General features: G+C 53.2%; 2 protein-coding genes across 4 annotated transcripts; one reads left to right on the forward strand and one right to left on the reverse strand.

Moving 5' to 3' along the window:
* Positions 1-159: 159 nt before the first annotated feature.
* BCL2L11 (BCL2 like 11) lies at positions 160-9,143 on the forward strand. 2 transcript variants are annotated; one of them, XM_059828544.1, is made up of 3 exons: positions 160-532; positions 5,385-5,497; positions 9,017-9,143. In XM_059828544.1, the coding sequence occupies exons 1-3, from the start codon at positions 169-171 to the stop codon at positions 9,104-9,106; spliced, it is 567 nt and encodes a 188-aa protein (XP_059684527.1). In that variant the 5' UTR covers positions 160-168; the 3' UTR covers positions 9,107-9,143. The 2 variants fall into 2 exon arrangements, with proteins under 2 accessions (XP_059684527.1, XP_059684525.1); XM_059828542.1 differs by lacking the exon at positions 9,017-9,143 and adding an exon at positions 1,086-1,093 and having other exon boundaries at positions 169-532; positions 5,399-5,874.
* Positions 4,247-15,597, reverse strand: LOC132319045 (uncharacterized). 2 transcript variants are annotated; one of them, XM_059828541.1, is made up of 3 exons: positions 15,417-15,597; positions 6,290-6,633; positions 4,247-4,864 (listed from the first exon to the last, which is right to left on the reverse strand). In XM_059828541.1, the coding sequence occupies exons 1-3, from the start codon at positions 15,426-15,428 to the stop codon at positions 4,615-4,617; spliced, it is 606 nt and encodes a 201-aa protein (XP_059684524.1). In that variant the 5' UTR covers positions 15,429-15,597; the 3' UTR covers positions 4,247-4,614. The 2 variants fall into 2 exon arrangements, with proteins under 2 accessions (XP_059684524.1, XP_059684523.1); XM_059828540.1 differs by lacking the exon at positions 15,417-15,597 and having other exon boundaries at positions 6,290-6,920.
* Positions 15,598-16,878: the final 1,281 nt, after the last annotated feature.

A 16,878-nucleotide genomic window follows, 5' to 3' on the forward strand; every position in this document is an offset into this window, starting at 1 on the left:
GGCGGCGCGGCGCGGAGCTGCCGCCTCAGCACTTTCGGCAGAACAATGGGGCCGGGCGGGGGGGCGGGAGGGGCCGGGACGGGGCCGGCGGCGGCGGCGGCTCCGCTCCTCCTCGCCGCACGCCGCCGCTCGCCTGACGCCGTCCCGCTCCGCCCGCAGGCAGCCCCGATGGCCAAGCAGCCCCCCGAGGTGAAGGCGCAACGCGACGGCGAGGGCGGGCGGCTGCCGGCGGCGGAGGGGCCGGGCCCGGCCGCGCAGCTGCGCCCCGGCGCTCCCGCCGCCCTGCCCGGCTCCGCCGCCGCCGCCGCCACGGCGGGGCCTCCGCCGCGGGGCCCGCCCGCCAGCCCCGGCCCCTTCGCCACCCGCTCGCCCTTCTTCATCTTCGTGCGGAGGTCGCCGCTGCTGTCGCGCTCCTCCAGCGGGTACTTCTCCTTCGACGCCGAGCGCAGCCCCGCGCCCCTCAGCTGCGACAAGGCCACGCAGACCCCCAGCCCGCCCTCCCAGGCCCTCAGCCACTGCCTCAGCGCCATGGGTAAGCCGTGGGGCGCGGGACGGGGGGCTGCGCCCAGCGCGGGGTGCCAGGCCGGCCCGCCGGCTCCCGTCACCGGCCGCTCCCTCCCCTGCCCGGCAGCAGCGCCCGCCGCTCCTCGCCCGCTCCGTTTTCCCCTCAGAAGGTGCCAAGCGCAGCCGTCGGTGGCCATGCCGCGCACCTGCGGCGACGCCTCCCGCATCCCACCGTCTCCTTTTCGGGATGCTGGCGGTGGTCGAGCACCCCGCTGCCGTGCCGCAGCGGCGCCCTGCCCTGCCCGAGCGCCCGCCGTACCGGCGGGACGGTTGCGAAAGGCCCCGCCGGGGCCCTGAGCCGGTGCCAGGGCGAGGCGGGGGGCACGCCGGCCGATTCGGGGCCGGCGGCGGGCTGGACGCTCGCCCGGGCAGCTGGGGGTGTGGGATTTCGGCAAGCTGGCCGGGCCCGCCGAGCAAATGCGCTGCCGGGGAACACCCGCTCATCCAGCGCGTTTTTTCAACCGTTATTATCATTTTTATTCTTTTCCGGGATGGGTCAGTCCCGGCCTGGGGAGGAGGAGGGGACAGAGTTGTTCAATCCAGCTTCCCAGCCAGGGCTGGCTCCTCGCAAGGCTTTACGCGCTGCTCTTCGCCAGGGTCTCTGCGCTGCCGCAAGGTGAGCGACTTCTCGCCGGGTTTTTTTGCGCCCGTTTCTCTCTCGGCGAGCCGCGTGGCGTCAGAGGCGCTAGGGTCAGAGAACTCCCGCTTCTTTTGGCGAAACCCGAAATTGGCGCTCGAAAGCGGTGCGGTGGCGGGCAGGCGGGTGGGTGTTTACGCGTGGCTCACCAGGTAAGGCTGGGCTTGAAGCCTCTAGTGGCGGAGGAAGCGTGCCTGCCGGAGCCGCTCCAGCCATCCAGCAATGCCTTTCCCCTCTCGTGATTAATTCCCTTTAATTGGAGGAAACCTCTTCACTTCCGCCGGGGGAAGGTGGGAGAGAGGCAGGTACCGCTTCGGTAGCGCTCCTCGGGGGATAACAAAGGCCAACTCCAAGCTTTACATGATCAAAACATCTTCTTTTTTGTTGTTGTTGTGTTTTTTTTCCCTCCCCGGTTAATGGCTGTGGTTACAGCTGCAGAGGGCTTACTGTAATATGCCCTTAGGAAAGATTTTCTGACATTATTGCAGTAATTACAGCTTAATGCAAGTTTCACAACCTCGTGTAGCGCAAACACACGTGGCACAGCCAGGCAAGGATGCTGGAGTTCCTCGGCAGGGAGAGCCACAGCCGACGTTGTAGCAGCGAGTGACTTTTCTTTATTTTTGGTGCTCCAGGACGAAATGAAAGTTTTCCCTGATTTTTCTGAGCTCCTGCTTTTTCATCGCTGTAGCAAAGCTGTTGAAATGCTGGTTTTACTGGAGCCTTTGTTCTGTTAGTGTTGCTAGGGGCATCATCCTAAACAACTATAAGCAAACGGAGAATACTCGAGCTATTTAAATGGGACCCTTGGCTGCTCTCAGACACCATTAAGCTGGGAGTGTGGATCTGCGGAGCCGTTTTATCCCTGCTCAGGGACTGCAACTCCCAGGCTGTGACTTACCGTGCAGCTCGGCTCAAGAAAGGGCCGTGGGTTTGCCCTGGGCACCTCTTCTTGGTCCCCTTGCCTTGGTGGTGTCCCGCCGGATGCGTGCCGTTAAGTTTTCCGCACGGAAACGGGTCAGTCCCTCTGCAAGGAAGCGAAGGGTATAATTTTTTTTCGTTGTGTTTTTACGTGCTGATTTTTATCTGTTGTAAGGCACTGAGTGTGGGCTGAGAGATGGAGAGTTTCTCTAGGAAGCGTAAGCAAGTGGCCTTTAATAATAATAACAACAATAAACAGGCGTTTCCTGTAAGCAAGAGCAGTTTGTGTGCGATAGGTGCTCTCAGCCCCTCCCGTGGGCTGTTCCCAAGGCTGGTCGAGCAAAGCGAGCTCGTGCTCAGCCCTGAAGCTGCCGCTTCTAAATATCGCAGAACCTTCCCCGAAGTTTTCAGTGATGACGACCCAAATAATAATTAAGCGCTGAAGGTGCCCATGCCGGACAAAAAAGGTGGAGGCAGCCCTGGGGAATTACGGGATGCCTGCGGTTGTGTGCGGGTGCGTGAGCGAGCGCTGATTGCTGGAGGAGGAGCTGTTCCTGGCATGGGAGGTGGTGGGCAGCGATGCTTCGGGGTGTCTCGCTTCTCTGCGGCAGCCTCCAAAGCCATTTCTTTTTTTTTTTTTTGGGAAATGAGACAAAAGCAGCGAGGAGATGTTGTGGGATGGGAGGTGGGAAGAGCTGGCTCAGTGTATCTGGGAAGATGCTTTTGGGGATGAGTAGGAGAGGAGCAGGGATGTGTGCGTCGTGCGTGGGGATGGCGTGCCTGTGGGAACGCTCGCCGTAAAGTCACCCGAGATGAGAATCCCACCCTTTGGTGGGGCTGTGTGAGTCTTAGGCTAATATTTCAAGTCTTTGGCTCTTAACGGGAGCCGAGTGTTTCGTTTGGTTGGGTTTTTTGTTCAAAGAGCAGCTCTGTCTAAAGGCACAGGAGCGAAGGGTTTGCCTGCAGGTTTTTGGGATGTATTTGGAGTAGGCGCATGCAAGTGCTCTGTAAATGGGTTTTCCCGGTGCTGTTTTGATCCCGGTGTGTTCTCCTGCGCTGTGGAAGAGGGGAGAGAAGCACTGTGAACTTCTCCTTGCCTGTGAAGGAGATCTGCCGGGTGTAATAGGTGAATTTAAGGGGAAAACCTCGAGCCGAGACGCTGGTGGTGTCATTCCTTTTGCTCTCATTTCGGGAGCCGCTGCTGTTTTCTCCCTGAGTTTTGTGTGCAGTTCATCTGAAGCCGTTCTCCAAGGACGTTTTCTTGGGGAGGGTTTGGCTGACCAAGCCTGGGAGGTGGAGGTGCAATTTGGGATTGCGTTTGGTGGTTTTTTCTTTTTTTTTCTTTGCTTCTAAGCTGGTACGACAGCACTGCTGTGCTGGTCCCCAGCTGGAGCATCCCATGGGCTAGAGCCAGATGTAGGCGTCCCGGGGGTGCTGGTGGCCTCTTGGTTTGTCCCCGTCCCCACGGCAGCCGTCTCGCCAGCGGTGGCGGGTGCCAGCTCGCGGTATGACTGGGGGCCCCCCGAAAGTGCCTCTGACGGGTTTTGGGACCAGTTATGACTGGACCCTTTTGACGCTGCTGTTCGGCAGCGCCACAGAAAGTCCTTTCTGAAAACCTCAGCCCGATTTCGCTCTCAGCCACCAACCCCCAGCCTTCACCTCTTGAGCGGATGAGCTCTTGGGTGCGATGCTGGGGTGGGGGGAAAGGATGGAGAAGGGGGAAAGGACGGAGAGGGAGCGGTACCTCTCCCCCTCGCAGTGTTCTCTGCATCCCTGGGTCTCTTTGCATCTTTTTGCCCCAACTCCATGCCCCCCCCCCCCCGCTTAGCCCTTGCTGGGAAAGGCAGCCCATGGCCAGCTCTGGTGATGACGGTGGGATTTTGGATGGTCGCCCCGCCCCAGCTGAAATCCTGTTTGCATTCCCGGAGCGCTGGGGTGGAGTATCGCGAGGGCTGTGCCGCGTTTCATTCACCAGCGAGGAAAATAAATACGCCAGGGCCGTCCCCGGGCAGGCGGCGGGTACTACTCCTGCGCTACTACAGCGTGAAAACAAAACAGATCCTTGAGCCAAGCAGTGCTAGTTTGGCTCGGAAATACATTTTCCAGTCAGGTTGGAGCCAGGCTTTTATTGAAATCTTTTTTTTTTTTTTACTGCCCCACTAATCCTTTGAATATTTTGAGATTGGAAGCTATTTCTGTTCCCTTGTGATTCCCTCTAAGCTGTCGTGCCAAAACGCTCTATTTTGTTTTGTGCGGTGTTTTTTTCTGGGTTGAGTGGGGTTGGGGTTTTTTTGGTTGGTGGTTTTTTTTTCCTTAAGGCTGTGATTCTTGCTCGGATCCCGCCCTTGGGTTTGCGGGAGGGGAAAGAGGCAGCGCAGGTACCGTACAGGGTACCTGGGTCACAGGCTGCTCCTTTCTCCCCCAGCTATTTGGGGGATTATGCAGTGGCTTTATCACATGTCTAACATGTCTTAAAATGCAGACTAAAATAGCTATGCATAGTACAGTATAATTGAGGCATTAGCTCTCTTTCTTTCTTTTATAAGCCAGCACTGCTTTCTTGCGTCGGGTTTGTTTTCTGCTAAAATGCTGTTGGAGAGGGAGTGCCCCAGTTCCCTCCTGCAGATGGAAACTCCTTCGGTTTGCTGGACGCGCGGTTTCTCAGCGTACAAATCCAATTGTGGCTTTCTTCTCAGTGCGACAAAACCAATCGTTTTCCTTTTCTCCTTGGGCACTTTGGAGCTGTTTGGGGAAGAAATGTGAGAATTCGATTAAACTGTCGGGACAGAGGGTTTTTAAGGTTAGAGAAGAAGTTGCTGCTGTGCCTGTGAGAAAAGAAAATGATTTAGAAAGAGGGGGAAGAGAAGGTTTTGCGAGGGAAAGAAATTGGAGAGTGGCATCTCGGCTTTCCTCCCTGTTTAAGAGGGGACCAACGCTTGGATGTGCCAGAGGAGATGCTCCTAAGGGAAGCCTATAATAAAAAAATGAATGAATGAAAGCCTAATAATAATATCATAAAAATAATAAGGGATAAAAGCCTCTCCTGGGGTGCACATCTTATGCAACGAGTCCCATTTGCGCTGCATACCATGTACAGGCCCTAGCAGCTTGGCACCTGCACAACACCTAGGAACTGTATTTAAAAAGTAGTAATAATAACAACAAAATAGTAGTAGTCCATTGACTCTTGCCAAGTTTAACAGAGTATTTATTTTTTGTTGTTGTTCTTCTGTTTCAACTGCTCCGGTTTTGTTCCGTGCAGCTTCCTGGCGGCAGTCTCCCTCGCTAGCAGAAGACATACAGCCCGAAATTTGGATTGCACAGGAGCTGAGGCGCATCGGAGACGAGTTCAATGCCTCTTACTGTCCGAGAAGGGTAACTTTCGTCTTTTTACTTTCCATTTCTTTACGCACGGTCTCTAAAAGGGAAAAGCTTAATCATCTCTGGAAACTAGTTCTGCGGTGAATGTTTCGTTCACTCAAATGTAGAGAAGGATGCGCGGGTGGTTGTGTTCGCCTGGATGCAGGGGTGTGCTGCCTGCGCCGGCGAGTCGTCTGCTGCTGCAGCGTCATTAAATCAATTAAAAATAACCTTTAAACTGGGACTTGAGGCTTTCGGGTACGACGTTCGCAGTATCTTCCGCAGCACCCGGGGCTCATGAAGCACGCTGCTGGGTTGGGACTGGACCTGACGATAATGAGGAAGAAACTTCTAAAAGTTAAGAGGCAGAGAAAGTTTGGGTGTGTTGGGGTATTTTTGGGGTGGCGTTGGGAAGAGCCCCTCTGGAAGCGGTGCCTGGGGGGGAGCTGGGGAGCGGTTGGGTCCACTCCGGCTTTTTTAGGGAAACGGGTAGGGAGTGAGTGTAGCAGGTTTCTGTGCCAGGCTCCCAAATTCCTGCTGCCGAAGATCGCGTGCATGGAAGTGTAGTTGCAAATAAGGAACAGGAATAGACTTGGTCTGATAACTTATTTTTCTTACAAAGGATCATGCCAGAGCTGTTTTGAAACATGTGTATTTATAAGACTGTAAACTCTCTCACCTTTGAGTGTTGCAACAAAAATAGGTGGCACTAATGCAAAAAAAACCCCAGCAAACCCCCAAACAAACCAACCCAGAAAGATGAAGTAACAGTAGTTTTCAGAAGAGCGATGTTAGCCAGTAACTTGCCTGCCGAACGTTATTGACGGCTGCATGTTCATGCATGTGGTTTCTGATCCATCAACTCGCCCTTGTGCTCGTCTGTGGGAAGAGGAGTCAGAAGCAGCATCGGTGACGAAATGCTGACTGCCCGGATCTTTATCCGTCCTTCCTGGCTCGTGAGTCACTCCTGCAGCATGTTTCCTCACCGCTCCCAGGGTCTGTTCGGCGGATGCCTGTAGGCAGGGGCTCTCCCCCAAAACGGGTGCCAGGCTGCCATCGTCCGGCTCCTTCCCCACGGCCTCTCTGCATTGCCTTGCTGGAGACTTTTCCATCGGCTCTGTTTTCTTCCGGAATGCTCTGGCTTTCCTGACCTGCAACAAACTGGAATTAAGCTGCGTTTTATCCCAAATCCAGAACACGCGTCCTTCCAACCTCCCCCATCCAGGCTGATCCCTCATGATGCAAAATACCTGCTCTTTTTGTTTAAAGGACATCTTTTCGATGAAAGGTAGGGACTAAGCCAATCCTACCGGCATTCAGAAAGCTGAAGGCACCTGGTAGTGGCAAGCTGTCCCAGAAGGGCTGGCAGCAATGCGGAGTGCCGTGCCGTCCCTTCTCCTCGCTGGGTCCTGGAGCGGTGCCTTAAATTTGAAGTGCAGGCAAGCCCTTTGAGTGCCTTCTGGGAACAGGTTTGGGATGAGCAGGAATGTCCTCCCCGCATTATCTTACGGGGACCGGCTTCCTCAGCACTGCCCTGCGTGGGACCTGGCCCGCCGGAAATCTGCACCAGGCACGTCGCGACGCCCTGTACAAAACCAGGATCCATGCTACCTGGTGTATAAGAGGGTGTGAATTTAATGGGGGGCTGAGGAGGGATGGGAAAAGGCTTTCGCCGCAGGTCCGAGAGGGCGGGTGTGAAGCCGGCAGCAGGATGGGGCGCGGGTTCCCGGTCGCAGAGCATCGTGCAGGTTTGCAAAGTTCCCAGCACTGCGGCCAAGCTTCCAACCTGCTGCCCCGGGGAGAGAACTGAAACACAGAGGACCACGTCCTGCTTGCTAGATGACAAGAGCAGAGGCTGTCATGCGTGGCCCTAAAAACACTTTGTACCTGGCTTAATTAGCATCTGACAAATTCTCGGTTGTTGCACCCAGAAACAAGGAGGTTTCAGAGCATTTAAGCACTTGCTGTAGAATTACCATCCCCGACGCGCTTGGTTGTTGCTTCGTGGAAAGGTCTCTTCCGCACACGGTCCAGCTGCTCTGGAGAAAGGGTGGTCTCTGCAGAGCTGGAGCCCTTCGGCAGGAGGGGTAGGCAGGGCGCCTTACCGGCATGCCGGGCTCTGCCACGCGCTGGGGTTTGCCCTTTAAGTGTGAGGTTAGAAATGGGGAACTAAGAGCCCTGCCAACATGCCACTTGTCGGGCAGGTCGGAGCTGTCGGACGGGTCGGAGCCGTGTGTTCTCCATCACGTTCCCCATCGGTGTGCCCGTGCGTCACCCCCCGGGGACCGTTTCTTGGGCAGGACAGCGGGGAGTCAGACAACTCACCATCCAGCCCTTCTTTGCCCTGACAAAGCTTGCGGGTCCAGTGAGCAGAGATGGCCATGCGACCCTCTGGCCACAGAGAACAGCTCCATGCTGCGGCTTTTGCTGGCAGAGGGTGCATCGCTTGGCCGCCGTTGCGTGCCCCAAGCTTTGCTGCCCGCACCCGAGCTGCCTGTGGAGGTGGAAAATGTCTTGTTTCAACTCCCTAATTTTTTTTAAACGTCTTCGTCACAGAAAACCTAATGTTGGCATTTCTCTTGCATCCTTCTCTAAGCCTGTTGGAGTTTTTCTTGTTTGTTTTTTTTTCCCCCGCTCTCCGCCGTGTCAGGTAGTACGGTGGGCTTCGCCTCTTCTTGGTGGGGGGACAGCCCCCCCGGTGGGTAAATCTCGCTCCTGTGGGGACCCGATGCCCTGGGGTGCAGGGATGCCCCGGGGTGGGAGGCGTGCTCGGCCCGGGTACCCGGCCAGGGGATGCTCGAGCATCATCTCTCCGTGGCACCAGCACCCTGCTGCAGGACCGCCTGCCGTAACGCCCTCGGAGCGGGGAGGGCAGTTTGCATATTGGTGCAAACAGCGCAATTTCTCTCTCCGGGGCATGCACAGGCATGATTTTACTCCACTAAATATAGCCCGAATCGGATTGCTTTGGGACGGTTTAGAGAGGGAGAAGGGGATGTTTGGGCTGTTCTTTTGCCCTAAAAGAAAGGCTTAAAACTAAACGCTCGATTGGTGATTGCTCCTTTTTCTTTTCGTTGTATGTGGTTGTGATACAAAGATCCCTCGCTCCAGGGAGGAGCATTTTGCTGCCATGTCCGGCTCGCCGTGTTTTGTGAATGAGGTGGTGGTTACGCCTGGAGCGATCCGAACTGAAATCCGTGCATCGTCGCCACAGGCGGGGGACCTGCCTGTGCAATGTTGACATTGTGACCAATGTGACATCCCCGTTGAGCGGTGCCGTGGCGGCTGCCTTTAAGGCAAACGTGGCTGGGAGGGGGCAGCTTTGACCCTTTGAGTATTATAAAGCTTTATATTGAGGGAAAACATGAAAGGTCTCGGGGTTTACTTTCATTCTTCGTGAAATGCTTGATTTTGCACCTCTGAAGTATCTGCGTGGCACTGCACGAGGTGTTTGTAGCACAGGGGCTTTGTGCTGGAAATTAAAGTCACTGTCTTGTTTGGTTTTCTTTTTTTTTTCCTCCTCATTTGTTTTAGGGTTTCTTGGATAATCAGGCGGGAAACCCCCAGATTGTCATTTTGCGCCTCCTGCGTTACATCATCCGCCTCATCTGGAGGATGCAGTGAGCACCGGGCGCATCCTGAGGCACCAGGACTTGTTTACTTGTTGGGAAAGCCCAAGGAGGACAGACAGACGGACACAGGGCTCCCCGCGCCGCCCGACTCCCACCCTGCCTCTCCCCCAGGACATGCGTCGGGGGCCGTTGGATGAGGGTGGAGATCCCACACCGACCTGCTGGGACTCTCTGGTGCAGGATTTTGTCCGGGAGTGGTGTTTACTGCGTTTCTCTCAACTCTTTTTATATTTTTTTATTATTTTTTATTTTTCCAAAAGGGTCTCAGAGAAGGTATTCAGCAGCGATGGAATAATTTTTTTGTCACTGTTTCTGAAAACCTGTGGGCTCGCCTGGGATGAACCCTGCAGCGGGGAAAAGGAAAACCTGAGCCAGCTGATGGGCAGAGCCACTGTAGTTTGCCTTGCAGACCTTATCGCAGAGACTCACGGAGCCCTCGCCTCTCCCTTTGCCTCCTGGGCGTTTGCCCACAAAAAAGGGTGGCAATGATGGAAGAAGGGCAGAGGGATTTAAATCGGCACATCTTGTACCTGTAAATACCTAATGCTACCCCAAATCCCATTCGTTTGCATCATGCAAATAGCCTATTTCCTGCTGACTGATTTTTTTTTTCTATTTTTTTTCACTTTGAATTTCAAGACTTAGCTGGCAGACTCCCAGGGTCCAAAATACCACAAACAAACAAACAAAAAACAATCCACCAGATTGCCTTTCTTAAAAAATTCTTTCTATAAAATGTGTGAAAATGCTTAGGTATTATATAATATATAGTGTTGGTGACTGAATAACTCAGCAATAAAATGTTCTCGGAGGCAGGTAGAACAGTTCCCAGCACACCGCAGCTTTGCACCCGGAGATGGCAGCTCCTGCTGCATAACTTCAGGAACTGTTTTAAGTTGTGGCTTGTACTTTGCTGTTGAACCCAGGAGGGTTTTTAAGGCGCTGGATTTTTTTTTTTTTTTTCCCTGGGACCCTCTCTGTGCTTGGACGGGTCAGCCCGGAGCAGGGCGATGAACGGGAGAGGACCGGCACCATGAAGGCCCCGGACGCTGGTGTGCAGGGATGCAGTTGGAAGAGGCGCCGAAGGATGCTGACCTGGTACGGATCCACCCAGGGACTTGCGGTGTGGGGTCTGCTCCCCTCTGACTGCCACGTCTCCTCCCAAACTGCCTTCCTTGCCCCGGGAAGACCTGACCAGGCGCTTGATGCCGTCCCAGGGCATCTCTCCTTCCACCTGGAGACCCCGCAGCCTTGCTGGAGGAGCCCCGAGGGCTCGTCAGAAGAAGCAGGTCTGTCTCCTCAGGCCCCCCGTTGTCTCCGCTTCATCTTGCGGGCAAGCGGCTGCTGCACGCCGGGCGCTTTTTGGGGGGGTGGCTGCTCCGGCCACCCCCGTATCTATGCACAAACGTACCCCTCTCTGCCTCCGGAGCTGCCCCTTTCCTCTGCAGGTGGTCCTCAAACCCACTTCCAAACGCCGCAATTTTATTTCTGGTTTCACCAGCACCATAGGAAAAAAAAAAAGGAAAAAAGCAAGCCCAACCCCACCATAGCGGTTTTTCCTGCAGTATGTGTGCAGGGAGAAGCTGTTCCGTGTGCCATGTATGATTATTCGTGTTTTTAATGATGGACAAACTGTACAATCTGACCTCTATGCACTGGCTGCCTGTGCCTGGTGTCGGTGCGGGGCTGCGTGCCTCCAATTGCACTCCTCTGGAGGATTACGGAGCGATTTTTAATTTTTATTTTAATGTCTTACTATCTTTTTTTGGACCTGCAAGATGAGCATCGGTTGCAGGAGTTGGCCTCAGCTGCAGGAGCAGGGGATGTTTAGGAAAAGGTATTTTGGAGAGGGTGTGGGGGGAACCTTTGCACTGGTGGAGAGCGAGCGGTTAAAATATCTGGTGAGCTTGGCCAGGGCAGGTTCCTGCTCCTCGTCCCCTTGGGCTTGGCTCGGCTCACCGTAGCTGTGCTGCCCCAGCTGTGCTCGAGCCATCACTTTTTTTCTGTAGGGTTTATATAGAAAACCCCAACAGGGAGGCTGCCGCCGCAGGTTTCCCATGGGAACCTACGTGGAATTGCATGGCTGTTGTTAAAAAACAAAAAAAAGTTGGCAGCGGAGGGGGAAACCAAACGAGCTTTTTTTCCCAGTTAAGTTTCATCCGTCGTCGGTGGATGAAATGGTGCTTTCAGGTCTCGCAGCCTTAGAGCATCCCGGCACCGCACCACCCAGAATGTGTCCCTTGGAGTACACCAAAGAAACGCCGAGCACTTTACCCCGTCCTCCCCGCCGGGCTGCCCCAGCCAACGATGGAGACAGAAATTCTGTTAATTTTAAGGGAAAAAAACCAAGGTATTGGCACTCCCTGCCTGGGACTTCTCCGCAGGAGGTGTTCCCAGCCAAAACGTAGGCATAGGAAAATGAGCCCCCAAAAAGCAGGTTTCACTTCTGTAGAGTTGTGAGGTTTAAGGGGGGGGGGTGGAACCCAAAAAAAGCCTCTAAACAGAAGAATGATTTTTTTAAATAGTGATTATGCTCATTTTAGCCACTTTGGCTGCCTGCTCTGGGTCATTTTAAGGGTAACCTGTAGTCTCCATTCTGCCAAAATGATGTGGAGTTTTCCTTGGTTGCGGGGAAACCGGATTTATTCCTGGGTGATCTGATATGATGCGTTAATGCTTCTCTTCTCTTCTGTAACTGTAAATACCTGAATATTTATTAGAGTAGGGCACCATATTATTTTCATCATCTGAGCCAAATATCTGTGTGCAATGTATTTCCTTTCCTTTCTCTCATGTAAGTTTTGTACAGCTTTTAAATAAGTAAAAAAAAAAAAAAGAAAAAAAGACTTCTTTTCCTAAACTTTAGAGTTGAACTGGTAAATACTGTAGATTCTTTTTTTTTTTCTCCCCTGTGTAATTAATGCACTCTACTGTTCCATAATGCTGTAACTTGTAGAAAGGTTGTATATTTATTTTCTGCTTATTTAAGTTCCTGTAAAGATTTTGTTTCCCCTGTCTCCTCCCTGCCCCTTCAATAAGCGACGGATCACCTTCCAAAGCGCTGTCTTCTCCTGGCAGTGCAGCCAACATGGTTGGGATAATGAGGCTTATTACTATCTTTTTCTCAAAGTGCCTAAGTCCCACTTTCCAGTAGTGATTTAGGCACGTCAAAGACTTCAGCATTAGTGAAATTCAGTGGGAATTTGGCTTCTACGTCCCCGTGATTTTTGGCACCCTCCTTTTAAAGCCATGTTTTCCTCCATCTCTGCCACTTTCCCTGGACCAGCTTTAAGATCAGATACAGGGATGTGCTGATGAATCACTAACTCATTTCACAGCACCCAGCATATGTAGCATTTTTACTGCAATTTCCCTGGCTTACTTGTGTTTTGCACTGATGAATTTTGGACAGGGTAATTGCCACTTTACTTGTGCAATACTGCTGTAAATAATTGCAGATCTTTTTTTTTTTAAGATGCAATCTTTTATGTTCTTAATATGAGTTTTATATGAATAAAAACTTTCAACTATTTGTCATGAGTGCTGTTTTCTTTGGGGGCTCGGGGATCACCTGAGGGAGGGCTGGGGAGGGGATATTTGCTGCTTTGTCACCGGTTCTCCCTGTTTATCACCCCTTCTCCCCCAGATCCAGGATGCAGGCGCGTACCTGGCCTTTCCTTCTGCTCCGGGGTGCCCTGAAGTTCCCGGGACACTAAAATGCGCCTGTTCAATGTAGCTGGTTTGTAAGATGTTGCCTGGAGCGTTCCCAAACCCACAAGCAGCACCCCTGCTGCCCCAGCTGGGAGGGCTTTGCCTTTTGGAGGGTTTTTTTTTCTTTTCCCCACATTTATGGGGCTCTGCAGACCTGGGCTGCATCGATGGGCTCAAACCCAACCGCTGGGCACCTTCCTGTGCCCTTGGGGCACTCCCTGTCCCCAGTTGGTTTTCATAGGTATGGAAGAAGTTTGGGGAAGCATGAGGCTTTATTTTATTATGTGTATTGGTTTATTAATTTTTATTATTTTTTTATTATTTTTACTTCGTTATTTCATATTATTATTTCAAAGTTGAACCTAAATCTGCTCCTAAAAATTACCATCCCACTTTCCTCCTGCCTTGGCCCTCCGTCCCCTTTCTGCACCCCTGCCTGACGGCCGGGTGCCCTGGGGAGGAGGGAGGGGTGCTCCCAGCCCTGCCTGTCCCCCACTTACCCTCTTGCGTTTATTGCACTGCAGACAACAGATGGCAGATAACTGATAACATCAGCCGCGGTTTGGAACAATGTTCTGGTGAGATCGCTCCAATACGGCTTTTGGCATAGAAGGAGCAGATAAGAGGTGGTGGCAGAGGTCCCTACATTAAGCGGAGGGGTGGCAGGAACGAGCGTGGGACGGGGACGGGCCAGCCGAGGCGTGCGGGGCTCCCTTGGGTTGCTCCCCTCGGGCCAGGGTGTGCCTGCTTCTTTTGGAAGACGCTAATAAACCGTTTTAAAGGCTAATAAGTAAAGTAAGACGATCGATATGGTTGCCACAGAGGGAGGGAGAGCATTGTACACCAAAAACGGGGTGGCAGGGGAAGGTGGGACCTGCAGAAACGTCCGATGCTTTACGAGATCACGCCTGCGCGCCCGCATCCCTGGGCCGATGCTGCTTTTCCCCCTTCTTGCCTGGCATCCCCTTTCATTCCCATTTTAAAGGCCTACGGCAATGCCACAGGCACAAACCACACCGTTAAGCGTGGTTGTGGGCTCAGTGCTTGATTTTTTTTCTTTTGCTCAAAGGCGACAAGCTGCTGGCCTGCGCCGGGTGCAGGGGAAGGGGTATTTTTAGCCGCTTTCTTCCGAAATATCAGCTGGGCAGTTGGGGTTTGGGTTGCGTGACGCAACACGGTGGGACCGTGCGTCAGCTGGGAAGGCTGAAAGGCAGGAAGAAATTGGGGGAAAAGCAGCTTGAGAAGTCCCCAGGAAGCCGCAGCCCGTGTTGGGTGCCGCTGGGCCGAGCAATCCTGCACCCCAGCACCCACCAGCTGAAATGTATTTAAAAACAAACCCAAAAGTCCTACTTGACAAACAACTTAAAAAAAAATTCTGGATTTTTTTTTTTTTTTTTTTTTTGTTCTTGTGTGTGTTTCAAATTACAGAAGTTCCTGAAAGGGAAGTTTATTGGTTTCAGGTGCTATTTTGGGGGCTTCTTTAACTCAAAAAAAAAAAAGGCTTTATTGCCCAGCCAAGGCTCTGGCAGCTGCCGGCCCCCCTCTGCCCATGGCCCTTTGGTCTCGTTGGCATTTGGGAGCCCACTAGCCCATGCAGGCAAGTTGTCACACCTCGTGCTCTCCATTTATCTTTGCTGTGACTCATGTTGGAAGGAGCTCATTGCCTGCCTGAACCCGGTGACCTTGGCGAGTCAACAGGGAAGAGAAATGCTGCCCCGCCGGAAACATGCAGCGGTGCAGAGCACCTGTGGAATCTCACCTTCGGGCACGAGTTTGGCCACGCCAGGTCTAGGTTGGCCATGGCCAAGATCCAAGGTGGTCATGGCCCAGGTTGGTCATGGCCAAGTTGAAGGTGGTCATGGCCCAGGTTGGTCATGGTCCAGGTTGGCCATAGCCAAGTCCAAGGTGGTCATGGCCCAGGTCCACCAAAGACACATCATCTGGGTCCTCTCCAAGAGACAGGCCCTTTCTTTCTGTGGTCTTAAATTTTTGCTTTAGTAACTAATTAAAACCATGTGCAATTTTGTTTTAAGGATGACAAACTTCCTTTATTTCTTGAAAAGGGAAAAAAAAAAAATTTGCTCATGGAAGAAGCCATCGGAAAGCCTCACCACCACAGAGCCCTGCGTCCATTGGAAGGAAGCCTTTCTACACTCACCCCCTCCCCAGACGCTCATGACTGCCTTGGGCACACACTGTTGAGGACACACAAGACCTCAGCCTGGCCACACCAGCTCCAAACCAACCCAGGACATTCCCACATCCCTCAACCCCTGCCGGCCTCGGGAATGACGAGCAACCCAAGCCAATGATGATGGGAGTCCCGGTTGGGTGCTAACATTGCATGTGACACTCGCCGGGGGCCTTGGGGGGCACACAAGCCAAAGCACCCATCAGACGTGGGCTGAACACCGCAGCTTCGGCAGAGCCGAACAGCCGACGGCTGCCATGCCGCGGCCATCCAGTGCCACTGGAGCGACAACGCCATGCTGCCAGGCTTTCAATATATGTATATTTTTTATTTTTTTTCCAATGACTCGCATTTGACCTTTCAAACACCTGTTCAGCCTAAAACAGCTAAAAATACCCACCAAGCTTTGCATTTGATTTTCATATTGCAACAAAGCTCACTGTTTCCAGTGGTTTTTCTCGTCTTTCTGGCAGGTTTTCGGACGGTCGACCTCTCCTCTGGTCAAACTCAACATAGACAGGGATGGGAGACTGCTGGCTGCAGGCAGGGTTGCTCAGGCTGCCCCGGCACACGGCCAGGGAGGTCCCTAGAAGCAATAAGGGGGCATTATATACGCTATAATGGGGCTGGGCATATATTTATATGGTGCAAGACAAGCCCAAGGATGGTGGGACCGAGGGGACCTTCCCGCTGCCCACAGCAAGGGCTCTGCAAGGTGCCTGCAAGCCACTTACCCACCCTCTGCTGCCCTTCCCCAGCATCCCAAACCTATTCTGGGTCTTTTCTGGCGAGTCTTAAAATTAAGACCTGCAATGCTTAAGCTACCCTATAAAAGCGAGATTGCGGGGTTATTTCTGCTGGCGACACCGCTGTACCTACAAAGCCTGGTCCTGTGTCAAGTAGTTGCAGCAATGGCTTGCTCGGTGCCGCATTGCTTGTTGGGGCTGGGCGAGGGCAGGGACCCTCATGGGGATGCGGGGCCTTTTCTTCCCCGATGTGATGAATTTCTCCTCGCTGGCCTTTTGACGGGCTCATATGTTAACTTTCCCGAGAGGGCACGCGGGGAGCCTTTGCTTCCCAGCCTGGTGGGCTGCCGCTAATTAAAACATGCTTTGTCTTGGTGCGATTGTGGACGTCATGCACCAAGCGAAAGATTTTTTGACAAAGACATAACTATCCTGGATATTAATTAGGGGAAATAAAGTTGGAAGACGGCACGATAGCCATTCCCTAAGGGGGAATGCACATGGCAGCAAACCACGGCTTCCCTGAGCATCCCCTCCGCTGCCCGTGCCGGCACGCAGCTCCGGCGCTAGTTGGCTCTAATTGGCGTCTGTAATGGCGCAGGCTGGAGGATGGCACGCGAGGAAGGATGTGAAGAGCATAGGAGCAAGAGCAAAGGGAAAAGGCAATGAGAGCTGCATCTCCACCTCACCGCATCCCGGCTTGTCCCCGCGCCATCGCTGACACCGTGGGATGGCTGCGCATGGCCCCGTGTTAAAAAAAGAGATAGGATTTTTCTGAAATCCTGTTTTTTGGGTTTTTTTCTGAAACACACAAATAAACCCCCTGAGCATCGGAGGAGGAGGGCTGGGGCAGGGGACACGGGGGTGCTGGGGCCCCCAGACCCCGCGGTGTGCTGGTGGCAGAGCATCCCAGCGCCCATCCCTCCCGGGGCCGGCAGCAGCGGCAGAGCCCTCCCGTCAGCTGGGACGGGGGGGAAGAGGCACGAGTGCCTGACATTAACATTCAAATTACTTATTGGCAGAAATGGGTTTAAAAATAGGATTTTTATGATAAACAAACTAACCTCATACAGGAAGTGAGCTGCAAATACTAAAAACTAGTATGTTGTAAGAGAG

This window comes from Gavia stellata, chromosome 23 (genome assembly GCF_030936135.1).
Source record: "Gavia stellata isolate bGavSte3 chromosome 23, bGavSte3.hap2, whole genome shotgun sequence".
NCBI classification, from domain to species: domain Eukaryota; kingdom Metazoa; phylum Chordata; class Aves; order Gaviiformes; family Gaviidae; genus Gavia; species Gavia stellata.